The sequence below is a fragment of the Dysidea avara genome, chromosome 6 (genome assembly GCF_963678975.1).
Source record: "Dysidea avara chromosome 6, odDysAvar1.4, whole genome shotgun sequence".
In the NCBI taxonomy this organism is placed as follows: Eukaryota; Metazoa; Porifera; class Demospongiae; order Dictyoceratida; family Dysideidae; genus Dysidea; species Dysidea avara.
Window position 1 is genome coordinate 6439534 of NC_089277.1, and position 17967 is coordinate 6457500.

A 17967-nucleotide genomic window follows, 5' to 3' on the forward strand; every position below is an offset into this window, starting at 1 on the left:
AGGTTTCTACACAATTACATGCATATGTATATTAATCTAACAACATTTTAATACTGTACGGCCTGTAATATCAACACTTTACAAATGTCTAAACAGTTAGCCTTGTTACAATAACAAGAAGTAATAACACTAACTAGCTATAGAGCAATAACAAAATATAAATATTTATTGTGTCAAATTGAATAGTAATAGTTCTAGAAATTCTCCTTGTTGTAAAAGAATCGTGCTTTTGATGGATCAGTGTGACTGCTGTGCCTGTTGCAATTGCGATGGAGCTCTCGTGATAGGACAGCAGGACCACAGAAAAACACACCAACATTGGTGCTAAATAAAAGAAAATGCATTAAATATAATATATCTCTAATTACACATGGAATTGATACAGAAATATATAACACAACTGGTGTTCACTTTTAAAAAGTGACATTTTAGATAACTGAGTTCCATTATAATTGAAAACTGTAGTACTGTATAATAGAGATCATGGAGGTCTGGGATTTCTTGCCACACAAAAACCAGCCTCACTTTTTCCTTCATGACCGCTTGGTTACAAACCCATAAATAGCAACCACATATTCTTCAAACAAGTTTCTATGAAATTTTACACTGAGTAACTGATGCCTTCAGCCAAGCATAGGATAAGGCTTGATTTCTTCACTGTTGATGTTGCCTTCACGCCTTTTCGCCAACTGCAGCAGCTACAATGAACAATCATACACTTACCTTTGTCTTCCTTTGTGTCACTACTTGGTGTAGGTGTTGATTCACAGTAAAATGTGGTGGCTTCAGTACAAGTGCCTTCAGTGCAGCTAGCTGTAACGACCGTAATTTCTGCCGTGATTGCAGAGGTGCTTCTTGTACTGTTCTCTGTTTGCAATACTCCAAAAGTTGTTGGCATACAAGGCTAAAACTCGGCCAGAGCATACACTTGGCTAAGTAGATTATAAATACCGTATAGGGGGAAAGTTTTGATGGGTCAAACTTTCGATGGGCTAAACTTTCATGGATTTCGCAGTTTCGTCAAAAACCACAAAAGTTTCCTCGCAAATGCTACTTTGCTCAACAATGTGGAAATCCTATCTTCTTTCATGAGCTACATTTGGATTGTGCATCATTGTCTGTAGTTAGTCATAAGTGGAGCCACACCCACTTAGCAAGGTGTGTTGCAGCAATCTGTGAAGGAATGCACGCAGCCATGTGCATGGCCAATGTAGAGCCACGCCCAATTTAATTGATTATCAGGTGCCAGTGTATGTTTGCATCATAATCATTGTGAGGCATGCCCACTTATCAAGATAATATTATGTGCATTGTTTACGTGCACAGCTAAGCATTTGAGCGGGTGCCACCACCATAAAAGTTTAACCACTTGTTTGCTCTCTACCGCGAAAGTTTAACCGTGAATAAGCTTGTTTGTCCTCTACAGCGAAACTTTCACCCATCGAAACTTCCCCTTATACGGTATTCAATAATAAAGAATTTGAAAAATGCTTCATTATGTCAGATTTTCACAGATCCGGTCACAATTGATAGTCAGGACAAGCGTTATGTCATCCTTTTCTTGATGTAGTATGTGTTGGTTCACCAGTCATAAATGTTACAAAGAAAACAAAAAATATAAGAAATATTAGAAAGTTTGCAGTTAAGTAAGAATCATAGAAATAAAAATATCTATTAAACACACGGGAGCCCATCAACACCTGTAGCTATGCTAGTGGACATTTTATCCCTACTTCAGTCATGGCTATACTCTGTATATGACTGAAGTAGGAATATAATGTCCACTATAGCCTGTTCGCATTCACCTGAGCCCTCGGTTCTTGTTAATAACTCTTGTTACGTGGGCCAGCTGCCCACACATTCGTAGCACTGTGAAGCCCTTTAAATGCAGAGGAAATTGTCAAAAAAGTGCTTTGATATGGACAAGAACAAGTGAGTTATGAGTCTTCAAAAATATCCCATTCATTTGAACATGCTTCTTCCAGTACAAAACCATTGGGAGTGAACACATGTTCACCTCTTTGATATTACTATATTTGGCGGGGCTCAGGTGAACGCATACTGACTATAGTATAGCTGCAAGTGTAGATGTTTACTTGCTTTTTATTTCTATAACCTCTACTCAAATACAAAATTTCTAATTTTTCCTTACTCTTTATAAGAAAGACCTTCATAAAGAGTTATAAGTAACATACTTGGGATGGGCGGAAGAGATGGATTCAAATATCTGGTCCCACTGTGGTCGGCCATAGTGCGTCTTCTGCTGTAGACCAGTGATTGCATCACCTGCTTCATCTTCGTGTAACATGATATTTCTTGCCTGTACAGAAAGAACACATCATTTATCATACATTTAGGTCAACATCATAGTAAAGAGTGTTAGTATTAAACCGCTACTATAATTAGTACATACTATAAATAGCATTTACATCACTGGCAATAAACATCCCATTAAAACCAGGTGATATATTTATACCCGTTACTATTATTAGTAATAACCACTATAGCTATCCCTTACATCACTGGGGTTCCATCCTCGTGTCAGGTAGATGTGGTACTCCAGAAAATCATTGATACCACTACCTTGTAGCTATAGTAACATATAAACAACAATAAAATGATAAAGTAGTCACAACATAATTTCACACCAATTCTATACATTAATGACTGTTATATTAGAGTATTTAGTGAGCAAACGTGAATAGAACAATTGATATATACAAATTACAAGTTGCAACAACAATATTTTTGTCACAATTCAGTAATGGCAGTGTTCATTTAATCTACAAAACCTGCAAAATGTACTGCATTTAAATACAAATAGATACAGCATACTGTACGAGCAAAAAAATTGACTATAGTAGTACACATAGTACCTGCTCCTCTATGGTGTGCAGTAGATCAGCAAACCACTCGAAGGCATGAGTATCAGGACACACCCAGAAGAAGTAGAGCCTCTTCATCTTCACAGTGGAGGCCTCATTGGACAGCTTGTACCTGGTGGAGAGAATTGGGAATTATAATTACTGTGTCATTTTCATGAAATACTACAGTAGATTTTGTAGCTACTTAAGATTTTGCTAATTCCTATCTGATTTGAAAGTGATGGTTAATTCTTATATGAGAGTACAGCTGCATTTTTGCACACTCCAACGTTTGCACGTTCTATTAGAATAACAGTACTCAATGCCATTGCTTAACATGAACTACGGATTATCTGAACTGCAGTGTTGGATAAGGGGCCATAGACCATATTTATTATGTAGGGACATAATTTTACTGTGATATACCTTTACTATACTATGGAATTAACTTACAAAACATTACAGACAACCATGGTACTGTAGGCAGACTCACCACACAGACTTCAGGATGGAGGCAAATGGCGTCACCCCAATACCAGCACCAACCAGCACACCAGCTTCATATTCAAACACATCCTACAAGAAGTGACACAATTTACAGTTACTATCTATACAATATATACATCACAAACAGACAACACATTTTATAAGCTGGAGTGTATTGAATAAATTTGTACGAAAAGCACTTCAGTAGTACAAGAAAACATTGTGTTTGAAGCTGTCTACGTGTTCAATGAAACAGTAGCTCATTCTGAGGCAACATGTGTAGGATCAAAACTCATAACAAATGTGAATAAATTTTCGAAAACCATCCATCTACACACAATACTAGGTTTGTAATAAAATGTAACAATGGGCAAAAACCGTAAGTTCAAGAAAAAAATTAATGCAAGTTTTTATCACTTCACTGGCCAGTGAATTAACACTCCAATGGAGATATCATTGTGTTTGCCTGATCATAAGGAGTTCAGAAAGGCTTGTTTCACCTCCATACATGGGGGGATTTCTGAGTTATGTACAGACGTTTGTTTACGTTGTGATGATAAAAGAATGTAACACAGAAGCATACCCTGGGAAAAAACTATACCTTGGCAAATTCACAAATTCATAGTGAACACAATGAGCCAAGATTCAACTCTGCATGCTATAATGATGGTTTATGTAAGTGCCTGTAGACTATTTCCTTGATGGCTTATGTGTATATATCAATTTATTTGCTCACAGCTGTCTAGTGCTGTATTCCCCATACTATGAAGCTGAAACGTAGCCAGTCCATTCCTCTGTCCTTGTAGACAACAAAGAACAAAAAATAATGAACTTTGAAAAATGTGTGGATACATCAACAGTTTTCTATAATTAAGTCACAAATTTTCAAGGTAAACTTTTCATTATACCCTTCCCTGTCTCTGTGTCTCTTCCACCCCATCCCTTCATCCATAGAGCACATGTCCATCTTACCTCACTAGCAGTACCAAAAGGTCCATCTACAGCGATGGAAGGAAGCTGCCAAGCCTGAGTGGTGTCTCCTCTGCCAATACCAAGAACTTTAGACAACTGGGCTGTGTGGTTGACACAATACAAGTCACATGTGGCTACAAGTCAGAATGGTACGACTTACAAGTCCAGTCCCCAACAATACGAATGTGAACACTAAAATAGTCCTCCTCAGGAGCCTGCAAAAAACAATAATTGTCTAGTCTCAACTAGTATAGTTCAAATACATATTAGGTATAAAGATCTATGAATACTCATAATGTACAAAATAATAGTAACTAAAATTCTAGGTCCCAAAGTATTTACATACGTCTGTGAAACTATACGTAGTACTCTACATGCACCTACGTATAAACACTGGTAAGCATTAATTAGAACTCACAGAAGTCAGAGTCATGGGATGCCACTCAAAGAAGGCAACCTTTGGACAGTTGAGGAAGACATATTGTCCCACTTCAGCATGAAATCCCTTCTTCCGGAACTGTATCTCCATGACGTTGCTAGGGTGTTCAACAACCTTGATGATGATTGGGTAGAACAAGCTACGAACAAATCGAAGGATCCTCTCAAATACATAAATACAAAATGGTCCAATCATCCATTTCCATGACTACAGTACAATAATGAGTATAAAAAACTGAAAATATTGTATGTATGTATGTATGCATGTATGCATGTATGTATGTATGTATGTATGTATGTATGTATGTATGTATGTATGCATGTATGTATGTATGTATGTATGTATGCATGTATGTATGTACGTACATATGAATGTTACGTAGGTATGTACGACTGTATGTATGTTGTGACCTGTGTCAAATCCAGTTATGTTTGTGTCAAAACTTCTGCAAACTTAACCATCTAACTGTCGCAACTGCCTTATAGTGCTCACGTGAGTTTGGGTACATTTTATAATACAGTGTGCTTAGCCTAAAGTCCTCATACCCAAAAGGTTCCAGTTGTTAGGGTATATGGATTCTCTATGACTAAACTATCTGAGGTAATATTCGTGTCTATTATATCACCTGTAACAATGAAGTTAGTTTTCCACCACGTTATGGTGCCATTTGCATTTGCACGTTGGTGCCATTTGCATTTGCACGTTGGTGCCATTTGCATTTGCACGTTGGTGCCATTTGCATTTGCACGTTGGTGCCATTTGCATGTTAAAGTTGTCTAGCACATTTCCAACACCAGTGTTGTTCTGACAAGCTATATATGTATGGTTGTAACTTATTGTGTCTCCAAGTAACACCTTGAAACAATTTTCCTTAGATATGTACACTACTGGTAGTGTAGGCTGCCACCACTGCTAACAGTAGGGTTGACACACATACTGCTAATACTCGAGTACTCATTAAGGATTTTGGTACTCAAGTGCTCATTAAGATCACATGACCCAGCTCACATGATGCATTTACTATCAAGGAGTGACACAACAAAGGTTATAGAGTTTGATTGGCATAATTTCTTCTCAGGAACACTAACATCAGTACTTTAATACAGTGTGTGTATCATTGTTGTTACTTGAAAAAGCTGTAAACTGTTTAAAAACATGTCAAATGGGTATGACTACAAACAGCTAGTACTCAATCGTTAACTCTACAGAGTACTCGAATACTAAAAAACCATGATCATTTCAGTCCTAGCTAACAGTGTGCAAGTGAGCCCAGTCCAAACTTTAAACAGTACCATATGTAAGTCATCAATTAAGTGTCTGTAGTCTACTTTTCTGGAACCTCTCTTATCTGGGCAGTCTGGTGCACACAACTGTCCATATCTCAGAAATGTCCGTAACTAAGAATAACATGCTAACTTAAATACAAGCAATGTTGTTATTGCTGCTATGCAGTGTAGTGGGCAGAGGGGGAAGTCACTACAGAGCATTCATGGTCACTCCCCAAGGCTGTAGAATCGCATTATCTCCTAACAACCAAGTGGTAGTTATTATTAGTAGAATAAACAAGCCACCAATGAGGTAAACAGCAACCTTTAGGCTCCCTCCTTGTGCTTTGATCTAAACCAAACCTTTATTATGGTCAATAAACTACAAGCAACATGACCAATTTGGGCTGTCCAGACAATGGAGGGTGCCCAGATAAGGAAGTTCCACTGTATAGTACATCTGATGCTTCCATTTTGTACCTTGGTGCATAGTTTCTAAAGTTCTCAGTTTCTAAGGCTAAACTTCAGTCAAGTGGCTTTCGAAGGAAAGGAAATGTACAAAAATGAATCTGAAAGTGTGTAAGCATCTGGGATTGCTTTGTACCCTCTGTAGATCAGACCACGCATACTCTAAAATTATTTCGAAGACACAAATTATTTGTGTATACAAGTACGTACAAACATACTGTATGTACAGTACAGCTGCATCTTTGCAATCTAGTTCATTATAATTGTTCTACTAATTTTCAGTTTATCCAGACCATGGACTCCCTACTCCTTCACATACACTCAACACCATCACACAACACTTACTGAAGGTGGAGCTCCAGAAAAGGCATCAGAGCCAACAGGGCATCGAGCATCAGCAACTGATTGGTTAAAAGTTTGAAACAACCTTTCGTAATTGTCAAAACAAAATTCTGGTGGATGTTCATCCAAGTTCATTTGAACCGGTAACAGGCGTCTGTAAATAATAGGTGACAAGTTAATTCTATGGTACTACTAGCAAACACTACACAGACTTATAAATTACACACCATAGGTATAACTGTAGTAATAGGGGGATATGGGGGCTAGAGCCTCTCCACTCTTTAGAGCAGTCAGCTACTCTAATAGAGCAGTCATGTAGTCTGCATTTTCAAATAAGATTCTGTAAAATTTGCCAAAGTTCTGGTGGGAGCATGTCCCCAGACCCCATAGATAAAACACGTCTCGGATGCTAAGTGTGATTTGTATGCTATGCAAATTGTATCATCAAGTTATCATCATCATTCTTAGCCCTAGTTATGTTACTTCTGATACACACATACATGCATGTTGCATACACACACACACACACACACACACACACACACACACACACACACACACACACACACACACACACACACACACACACACACACACACACACACACCACACACACATGTACACAACACACACATGTACACAACACACACATGTACACAACACACACATGTACACAACACACACATGTACACAACACACACACACACACATGTACACAACACACACACACACACACACACATGTACACAACACACACACACACACACACACACATGTACACAACACACACACACACACATGTACACAACACACACACACACACATGTACACAACACACACACACACACATGTACACAACACACACACACACTATACAAAGCAAAGCCTTTGGCTATCATATTAATTAACCCAGCACTGGGACACCTGTGTACTATTATACTCAGGTGTTAGAGCAGGCAAATCTTCTGACTCTGGAACAGGACTAGTGGGAGGCTGTACCAGTGAAGGTGCACTTGGGCCTTCACCTGCTGTGTGAAAGAGTAATATTCATAATGGAGTTTTGAATTCCCACCCACCCATATGCCAAAATTTGTATGGCTAGAGTGGGAAACAATTCACAGCTGGGTGGATTACTTCTCTAGTTTACACTACGTCACCAGGTCCCCATTAGTGCTGGGCATTAGTTGAAAAATATCGAGTATTATGATATTTTTTTGTCAAATCGTATCGTGATAGTTAGCTTTTACACAATCGTGATGGATGTAATACAAGTAATATACTACAAAATTTGTACCACCATAAATTAGTTTCTTCACAAGAAAGGAGGAATAAAGGGTTGTAAACAATACACACTGCCCACTTTACAATGCAACTAAGTTATATTGTGATACATATCGCTACCACCATAGTTCCATTAGTATTGATCATCTTGAGATAATTTCACTATCGCCCACCTCTATTCCCCACTATACAGTTGGGTAGACTGGTGTAATGTGAGTAAAGTTTCTTGATCAAGGAAACAACAACAGTAACTAGTTATAGGCATAACATTGAACCTGGAAAGGTTTCTGGTACTACACACAACACAACATAACCCAACACACACATGCACAACACAACTAACACACTTACTGATATTGATGGAATGCCAGAGCTACCATGAAAATAATGAACAAATGGTGAGTGTACCAGAAAACTTCAAAAAAGCTCCGCCTAACAACAACCAAGACACAGATAAACACACTCCACAACAACTACGTACGTGGCTCACCTAACAAACTCCAGTGATGAGGTTACCATTAAAAACAACACAAGAACCATGATGTGGCCAGTCACTCCTGCCCCTGTGTGATGTAATAGTTGATGACATAATCACACTATATACAATGACCAGCTTGTAACATAATGTGTTTACAGTGTAGACACTCGAGGATCAACCAATTGTGTTAAGGTGTCATGACTTTCCAGGTCAGTTAGGAGATACTTTGGGACCTTTAACTGTCTGGACCATTACGTAGAAGTGCCTACAATATCTGTTTCCAGTGTAAACTGCGTATATGTAGTAGTGTCACACATGTAGCTGGGCCTATAACATCATTTGAAAACTAATATTCAGAACAAGAAGAACATACAGAGTTTGAAGAAAAAGAAGCCTGTCCCCACATTGACATTGTGGTTCACCATGTATGTAACAGCACATATTTGTATACAATGCAAGCAAAAATGAAGAGAAGACTGCTTGTGAAGAGGAAATGCAACCTGTTAATCAAAGTTTGTATACAATTGTATGTAAAAACCAAGTACACAATTTTTTTGGAATTTTCAACTAGAGTAGGGACCATAGCACATTGATAAAAAGTACTGAAACAAGTTGGAGTAGTGCACGATATTAAATCACAGTAAAACAATAAGAAGTGTTATATTCCTACTGTGCTCAAAAGTACCATAATGGAATTGCACAGTAGGGATATAACACTTCTTAATATTTTAATTTTGTGCACTACTCCAGCTTGTTTCAGTACATTTTATCGATGTGCCATGGTCCCTACTCTAGTTGAAAACCCCATTTTTTTGTGTACTTGTTTGTTAACTTTTTTGTAAAATAAAATTATTATGACTGGTGAACCCTTGCATATCGCATCAAATGAAAGAAATATCATTGCGGTCTCCAGCTATCAATTACTGTCTGAAAAGTGAAGTATCCATTATGCTTTGTTGTCTGTTCAACCTGTTACACAGCATTATGAATCTAGAACTGTTTGAAAAGCACCTCTGCAATCAAAGTAGCCACTATGAAAAATACAGATGATTCCATTACAAAGCTGAAGGGTAGCCATTACATGCACCGCCAAATCGACACTTTTCACTGTCAGCAAAGATGAATGGGACACAAATGAGGACACTGATAAGTCCATGAAGAATGCATTGTACATACTGCGGTAAGCCAAAGGCACATGTCTGGTTAAAGAACGTTGAACAGAGAAAAAATCAAGTCCGTAGTTCTAGCTGTTATCAAGTTACACTTGTCTGAAGGCATCAGTCAGTCATTCAGTAGAAAATTCTGTTTATTAAAATTTCATAGCAACTTGTTGAAAACGTTTTGAGTCGATCTGAAGGCTCATTTGAGCTTAGAACCAATACTGCTTCATCATCGTCAGGGAAAAGTGAGGCTGGTTTTTTTGGGTGATGTTTTTCATGGGCCACGCCTACACCTTACTATACAGTACTATCATAATATATACAAACCTCTCTTTCAAGAGTAACCACAGAAACTATATAAAAACTCAATTTGTTGGTGGGATCAACTAATGCATTAGTTGGGCCATTAGCTTTCCCATTGGATTATGACATTCCCACCCATGCAGTACTCTCCACATTTCACAGAATAATAATATTATCTCATAAAGGTGGGCATCATATTTGGTGAATCGGTAAACATTATATAAGTACTCACTAAGGTCACATGAGACCATAGGCAAAGTACAGTATACATAATTTTTGGTGAAATTAAAATCCTATGCTCATCATACTATGGTATATTGTACTGTGGGGCTACTGGTAAGCACATAATGATAACATACATACTTAATGGAGAACTGTACGTACAGGTAAGTGTCCAAATTTCATGGTGGTCTCACTGATGGGGTTACACTGCATACATCTTCTTAAGTCAATATCTTTTGCAGTAAAATTGCTTACTGCATGTATGTATGTAAATACTTCATAGGTACTGCATGTATACAAGTAAAATGTTTTCATTACTTCATGGCAGAATCTTTGGTCCCCTTTTCAAAAACGGTACTGCTCAAACGTAAAATCGCACTGCTTGATTGTGAGTAATTAAAAAACTCGTTAATTAAAGGGCGTGGTACCCGTTTCCTTCATGAGCATTCATCCCATACGAAACGGGATGAATACTCGTGAAGGAAACGGGTGCCACACCTTTTAATTAGCAAGCTTTTTAATCACTCGCAATCGAGCAGTGCAATGTTACGTTTGAGCAGTAGCATTCTACAAAGTTCGTAACACCTGGCACAAACATACACACGTGGATGCATGCATGCATGCAAAGCAAAGCCTCAAAGCAGCTGGAAAAACAGAGCTATTTCTGTCCCAGTGAACAAGATATGGGATACTGTACTTGGGTAATACTCAAGTACTAGAGTCAGTGCAGGAAAATCCTCCTACGGCAGGACTAATAGCCCACAGGTGGATCTCACAGACAGAGGTTACGGAACCTCAAGTCCTTAACCACTATAAATTGTTAACTGAGTTGGGTACAGGTCTCCATTTAACAGCTGGGTAGACTGGAGCAATGCAAGTAACGTTTCTTGCTCAAGGAAACACATCAGTAGCAACAAACCTGGAACCTCACGACTATTGTGCTGCTTCACACACACACCCACGCACGCACGCATGCACGCACACGCATACACACACACACACACACACACTTACATGTTGTGAAGCAGACGTTAATGGTATCCTAAGTATACAAATAAACAGATATGTGTTAAAAGCTACAACCACCATACATGTACACACCCCCTATCATTATAGGTTGAATTAGCAAAATTACGTACATGTGTGTTATGAACGGTGTTTTGGTTTGGGCTATGCAGGTATTGGATACTATCCCTAAAATATGTATGTTATTAACTCTTGTGTAATGTGAATGTATTATGTATATGTGGGTAATGCATCCATCACGGCAAGAATATTGTAAAATTGTTTACATTTAAAAAAAAATACCATCCCAGAATAGGATCAGAAAAGTCTACAACCTACACAATGATCAGATATCCAAAGGTGTAATGGGGCCAATTCAGGAAATTTCTGTACCTTTTGCAAGCAAGGCAAAATAATTACAGTAATCATTGTCACTTTTACCATCCCTACATGACCTTCATGCAATACTTCACTCTCCTCATATGATATAGTGATGATACTTACAGTATTTCCAGATACAACGACTGTTGATTCTTGAGGGATGAAGGCATCATCATCAACTCCAAAATCAGAGAAAGGAGCAGGTGGAGAGAAGGCTACAAACCTCTCATAGTTGTACCAGTGAGCAACTGTGTGGACAGCTGGAAGAGAACATACGTACACATCAGATATGCATAATATGTGCCTGTATTAGTGAAATGTAGAAATTGGCAATATGGACATTGTAGTGTTCTGATTATCAAGGTGTCCATGTCAGTTTACAGGGTGTATGTACTAAGGGACTTGTCTAAGCCAGTTACCTTCAGGCAAGATTTCTCTTCTCAGCTGTAATATGCAGGTGAATGCTTTAAACAGGTACATACTATAAATCAGTATATAAAAATAGCCGGACTTTACAGGTGGTCTTTTTAAAGAGATGGCCTTTCTATACAGGTGGCTGTTAAGACAGGTTCTACTGTACTTTGGGAACTTAACTGAGTGTCTAGCTTATGTAGGTATATGTCTCAAACATAGCTAAGATGTACCTCATTATAGTGATTATGTCAAGTAGGTCCCAAACATAGCTAAGGCGTATGTACTTCATGACCTCATCATTACTACAGGCTATTTTATGTACAGTACACACATATACAAGTACATAACAGTGAATTATGTAGTGTAATGATGTTTCACTATACAATATATACATCTGTACATATGTATACACACTGTTTCCCACCTTCCCACCCCTATATACACTCACTGCTTGCTATAATCATCATCCAGGCAATGTACTTGTGAAATGTGATGTTCTTGTCAAGGAGACGACGAATACTACGTGGTGTGCACTATAAAGGAAGAGAATATAAACACTCAACACACACGAGTTAACAAACAAGCACACCTACAAACTAGTTACCAGCCTCAGTAGTAACTTACAGTATGTATATGCACAATCATATCAAAATGCTACAGATTTACATGATGCACCCCTGCTTGAAATATTGCACAATGTGTGCAACTCTAAATATCCATGTTTCAAAGTACATGTGTTACAGTAACTTGGGACATGTTTTCTCAGCATGATTAGTTCAATTAACCTCAAAGCAATTGAGCAGCTGCAAATAATTATTGCAATATTATTTTCATTGACTAAAGGATGACTGTTGCTGATTTCGGTTTTGTAGGCTTTGGGAAACCTTATATGGAGTATCAGTGAACTGCTATCTTTGTTAAATAAACCATCGTACCAACCATATATGGATAGTCAGTAAACCATAGCTGTTGTTTTTGTGGCAGAGCTTTAACACTACCCAAATAAGGCAGTGTCGTAATCTATGATTGTGATTGTTCACATGTAAGGTTTCCTATTCCATAGTAATTTATCTTATAATAACATGGCCAACGTATGAAGCTTTCTGCTAGTGTGAGGCTCACCCCAATTACATTGAAGTTTCATTTTTGTACTTATTGATCACATGTGTGACATTGTAAATTGTTAAAACTAGCTAAACTGATCCTATTATTTCGTTCTACGACTAGAAATAGATTATACAAAAACTTACTGATATCCTGATCACCAAAGTTGCAGCGATTTGAGTATTACAGAAAATTGCTCCGAGCCAGATGACCAGGAAGTATAACACTTAAAGCATCGCCTATGCTTGTGTGTATGAAAAATACAGCACTTGGGGGTGTCTCGAGGTAAATACAGCACGGGGCAAAGCCGAGTGCTGTATTAACCTCTCAACACGTCCCCGCATGCTGTATTTTCCGTACACACAAACAGTAGTGCTTCAACTATAACATATAACATCTATAAACAGACTGTAGGACCAGGTGTCCTACAGACCTTCAGCACTTGTGCTACAAAGCCTTAACAAAAAAAACAACAGATAACAGGCATGGAAAGTGTGTGCAACATTTTGAGCAGGACCAGTACACAACCTACTGTTTGTTCAGGTTGTGCAGAGAGTTCTTATTTTTCTTGTGCCTGCATGCTCAACAACACAATATGGGTATTATCACTAGTACTGTACATACCTGTATGCTACTGGAGAGAAATTGAAATGTAACAGAAAGACACATAGGACATTAAGTGACTTTTGTATCCATCATGGTTTGCAGTATACTAATGTATTATGTTCAATTATAACAATGATCGTGAAACATGTCTAAAAAGTCCCTTGAACACCTACACATACGTAATTGACATCAGAGTTTTCATTATAAGCGATTAGACTCTAAGCCAAAGTGAATCATTGTAGACGGCAACTGCTTTGCTAGAGATAACCACAGGATCATTCACCCTCAACTTTGAAGTGTATTAGCAGCAAAAATGAACTGGGAAAAATGGAGCTGAAGCCATGGGTGTGTGGATTATTGTTGTTCACAAGATCAAGCACATCACATATCTCATAATTGCACCTTAACATATGCTGATTGTGTGGTTTGCAATAGTTGTTTATTTTTTCGGTATTTAAGGGCACAGGTTGTAATTCAAATGCAACTCGTGTATTCAAAATAATGATTTTAAAATAACAGTCATTACAATGGTAGAAAGAGTACTGAAAATATGCATCACCTAAAGAAATCCCCTTGTCTACCATTCAGGACCAAAGGTTTTATAGACACGGGATTTACTCACAATGAACCAATATAGAAAAAGCTCTCTATGTTTTTGTAAACCTTCCCACACTATCATACATATGTACGTACTAAACCAAAAGAAGATACTGCACTGTATCACAGCTAAATACATAGATTACAGGGCTAATCAACAGCCGTGCATTTAAAAAAGAAGTGGACAGACAGATATTGTAGTCTTGAACTGAATCCAGGGCACTAGTGGCATTATAAAAAAATGAAAGAAATGATAACTACGTACATAGGCCATATATGTACATACATAACTACAATATATAATTGCAGTACTCGAGTCCATGCAACAATCTAGGTTTACTTCCTACAGCCATAAAACTAGACAGTAAAAATGTGGGATATTCTGAAGCTACCAGTTTAGGAAATACACATTCACGGAGCCATATAAACCTAAGGAATTTTAAGTTTGATTACGGTTCATAGAAAAAAAGGGGTGAAACAAGGGAGGTCGCCTATACCTACAGATATACTAGTGGACATTCAATTCATAGTATATCTACAGGAGTGGGCAACCTCCCTTGTTTAATACTTTTGTCTGTGATCCCTAATAGAACTTAAAATACTTGTCTGTTAACTTTTTTTGTAACATCACTATGACTGGTGAATCCACACATACCATATCAATAAAAAGAATGGTGCTGGATTTAATGTTATTGTGTGAAGGTGTGTCCCAGCCAGGGATTTTTCTAGAAAATAAATTCAGGGGGGCAATCCGAGTTTTTCAGAAATTGAGGGGGGCAGAACTTAAATTAGGCTAAATTTGTTTTATTCTAGCTAGCCATCGACTAAATTTTATGATTTCAAATCAATTTATCATTGTTTCATCATTGGGCTGGTTGGGGCAGAGTTCAGGGGGGGGGGGGGGGGGGCAAAATGCCCCCCCTAGAAAAATCCCTGCCCAGCTATCAACTACCGGCACAAAAATGAAGTACATTTTGCTTAAGCTTTGCTCAGCCCATTACACAGTATTACAAGAGAAGTGCTTCTGCAATCAATCTAGCCACTATAGAAAATATGGATAATTTCCATTACAAATTTAGGGAAGCCTTAGCTGTTATTGAGTTATAGCATCAATAAATATATAAGTTTATAGTTAGTTAGTCAGTCAGTCAGGCAGTTCTAATATTTAAATTTTGAAGTGTTTTACGTAGGTTGTACTGAAGGCACTTCTGTGCTTGTAACCAAGCTACTATGAAGGTATTGTAAGGCTGGTTTCTGGCCAATATATTTTTATGATAAAGTCCAAACCTTCTAATATACAGTTACTACCACACTGAGGTGTCTTGATCAGTGAGGTGCCTGGGACTATTAGGTTCACTACTACCAATGGGACAGTTAACTAGCTATTGACAATTCAGTGTGTTGTTTTACGATGGAGACACACTACTGTACACTAGTAGTAAGCTGCACAGATAAGCCACCTTTACATATCAGCTTTAAAAAGTGGATGCAAATAAACTATAGTGACTTTTGGATACATAGTGGCATCTCTGAAAAGCCAGAAACTTGTGCCAGGGTTACTAACTACAGTATTTAATCACCTGTGGTCTAGCTCATGGTTGTTAAGGCCAAAACCTAAAAGACTTCACTGATAACTTATTTTCTGGACAAGACAGGTGCCAGTGATGTCATGTGGTGCTAACACTGAAAATACCAATCTAAGGATAATCTCAATATTCTCAGCCACATCATATTTCGCTTTTTTTAACTGCTTCGCTCAGAGAAATAGCCTTACTCACTGTTAGCTGTCTTTTTGGATAAGACAAACATCATTGGTGCTGTTGTACTAATGTCACAGTGTGACACTGACACTATCAACTTAAAGAGATGGTCCTTGATACTAGCAGCCACAGCTTTCTTTTGCTCTTTTTTCACCTACTTCACTGAGGGAGACTTACTAAACTACAGCTGCCCACAATCAATTAATGGGCTGTATTGGTAATTAATACGTGGGTAGCCCACATCACCCTCAGGTCTCTAAATAGCGTAAAAACCTTGTTAGGTCATTCTGACTAGAGTCAAAAGTTCTGTTTGAACACAGAAATGGTGACTTGCAACAGATACTCACTCGACATGATCCTCTCACAAGGGAGACCAGGTTACGACATACGGGCAGCAAGATGAGCGCCATGTTGAAGTTGATAACAGGAGCTGGACCTCTAGCAAATGCTAAGGATGCCTACAGTGGGAATACAGGATGTGTATACATGGAGCATGTTTATAATAAGGGAATAAGGCATGTATGTGTATATAACTGATACAAGCACTGTGCACAACCTCACAATGTATGTGTCATGAAGTAAATGGACATACACACAACACACACATACACACACAGACATGCACTACATATATCTTCCCACACAACAATTAGACATGTAGGATTAAGCCATCCCTATACAACAAGTACATACATATGAGAGGCTGCACTCCTCCACCAACTATTGTCTTGAATAACAGTGAACCCTGTACACTCAAACAGTAATGTGCATGAATCTAACTATATCCCTTCGTGGTCAGATTTGTAAGAATTCCAATGTGTACTAGATGAATAGGCTCAATGGGAACTAGTTCACTTCACCATCATGTTCTGTGTACAAATAAAGTAAATCACTTGATAGATGGGATTTCTGGTTAATAACTATTAAATCCAAGAAGCCATGTTACTATGTAAATAAACAAACAGTACACGTCTTCCTATCATGGTGTACTATGGTGGGTTTCCTTTTGGTCATGCCTTTTGGTGATAAGTGATCTTGGTTACATGGAAATGACCCAGGCGATTACATGGCAACCTGTTAATAGCCCACTCCCCACAAGAAAAGACTTGTCTTTTGTTGGTGGGCATATACGTAGCTACACATATAGTACACACAGGCATTCCCTGTAGGTAGATCTGCGACCACTGTCAAGTCTCAAAATTTTAGCCAGTCTACACTTTGACTGTAGTCGGCAGATCTTGTGCTAACGTGATTCCCGTACGACGTGTGAACTAACTGTCACTTGCAGACACTCTATTCTATTGACACATGCACACTGCTACAGCCACAGATATGTATACACACACTCAATACAGACAAACACACACAGACACACCTTAGTTCGTTGCCTCATGTAGAAGTACTGATCAAAAGTTTGAAATTGGACGAAGAAGCCAATGAAAAGTCCAATGTTCACACACATCCAAACACCCTGTACAGGGAGATCAACCATTAAACTAAACTTCTACCTGCTGATCGCTACTGGCATACACACACATACTTTAATAAAAAGAAGAAAAAAAACAATATGTCGGATTTTATTAAACTTATTGTGCGTCACTCTTTGTAACACTCACAATGACGATCCATATCGGAACGTTGTTCGTTAGACTGATCCTATTTGTAATCCATTCGCTAATCATTGTGCAGCGTCTTACAAGCTTACGCGACCTCTCAGCTCAAATACACTTGATGAATAAAAGATCGCAGAGTACAAGCAAATTATGTAAGCTGATCAACCCACGCCCACAGAAAACGTTGAAGTATACGGGAATAAACTG

The 17967-nt window shown here is 38.2% G+C and overlaps 1 protein-coding gene across 1 annotated transcript; it reads right to left on the reverse strand.

Annotated features, from left to right (window-relative positions):
* Nucleotides 1-27: 27 nt before the first annotated feature.
* LOC136257234 (cytochrome b-245 heavy chain-like) lies at nucleotides 28-17960 on the reverse strand. The gene is made up of 17 exons (XM_066050309.1): nucleotides 17764-17960; nucleotides 17523-17618; nucleotides 16495-16605; nucleotides 12529-12613; nucleotides 11790-11926; nucleotides 11295-11322; nucleotides 8608-8680; nucleotides 8469-8549; nucleotides 6840-6990; nucleotides 4741-4968; nucleotides 4483-4537; nucleotides 4323-4423; nucleotides 3358-3440; nucleotides 2877-2997; nucleotides 2519-2590; nucleotides 2196-2320; nucleotides 28-324 (listed from the first exon to the last, which is right to left on the reverse strand). Exons 1-17 carry the CDS (start codon nucleotides 17827-17829, stop codon nucleotides 195-197), a joined length of 1743 nt encoding a protein of 580 aa, XP_065906381.1. The 5' UTR covers nucleotides 17830-17960; the 3' UTR covers nucleotides 28-194.
* Between the last annotated feature and the right edge of the window lie 7 nt (nucleotides 17961-17967).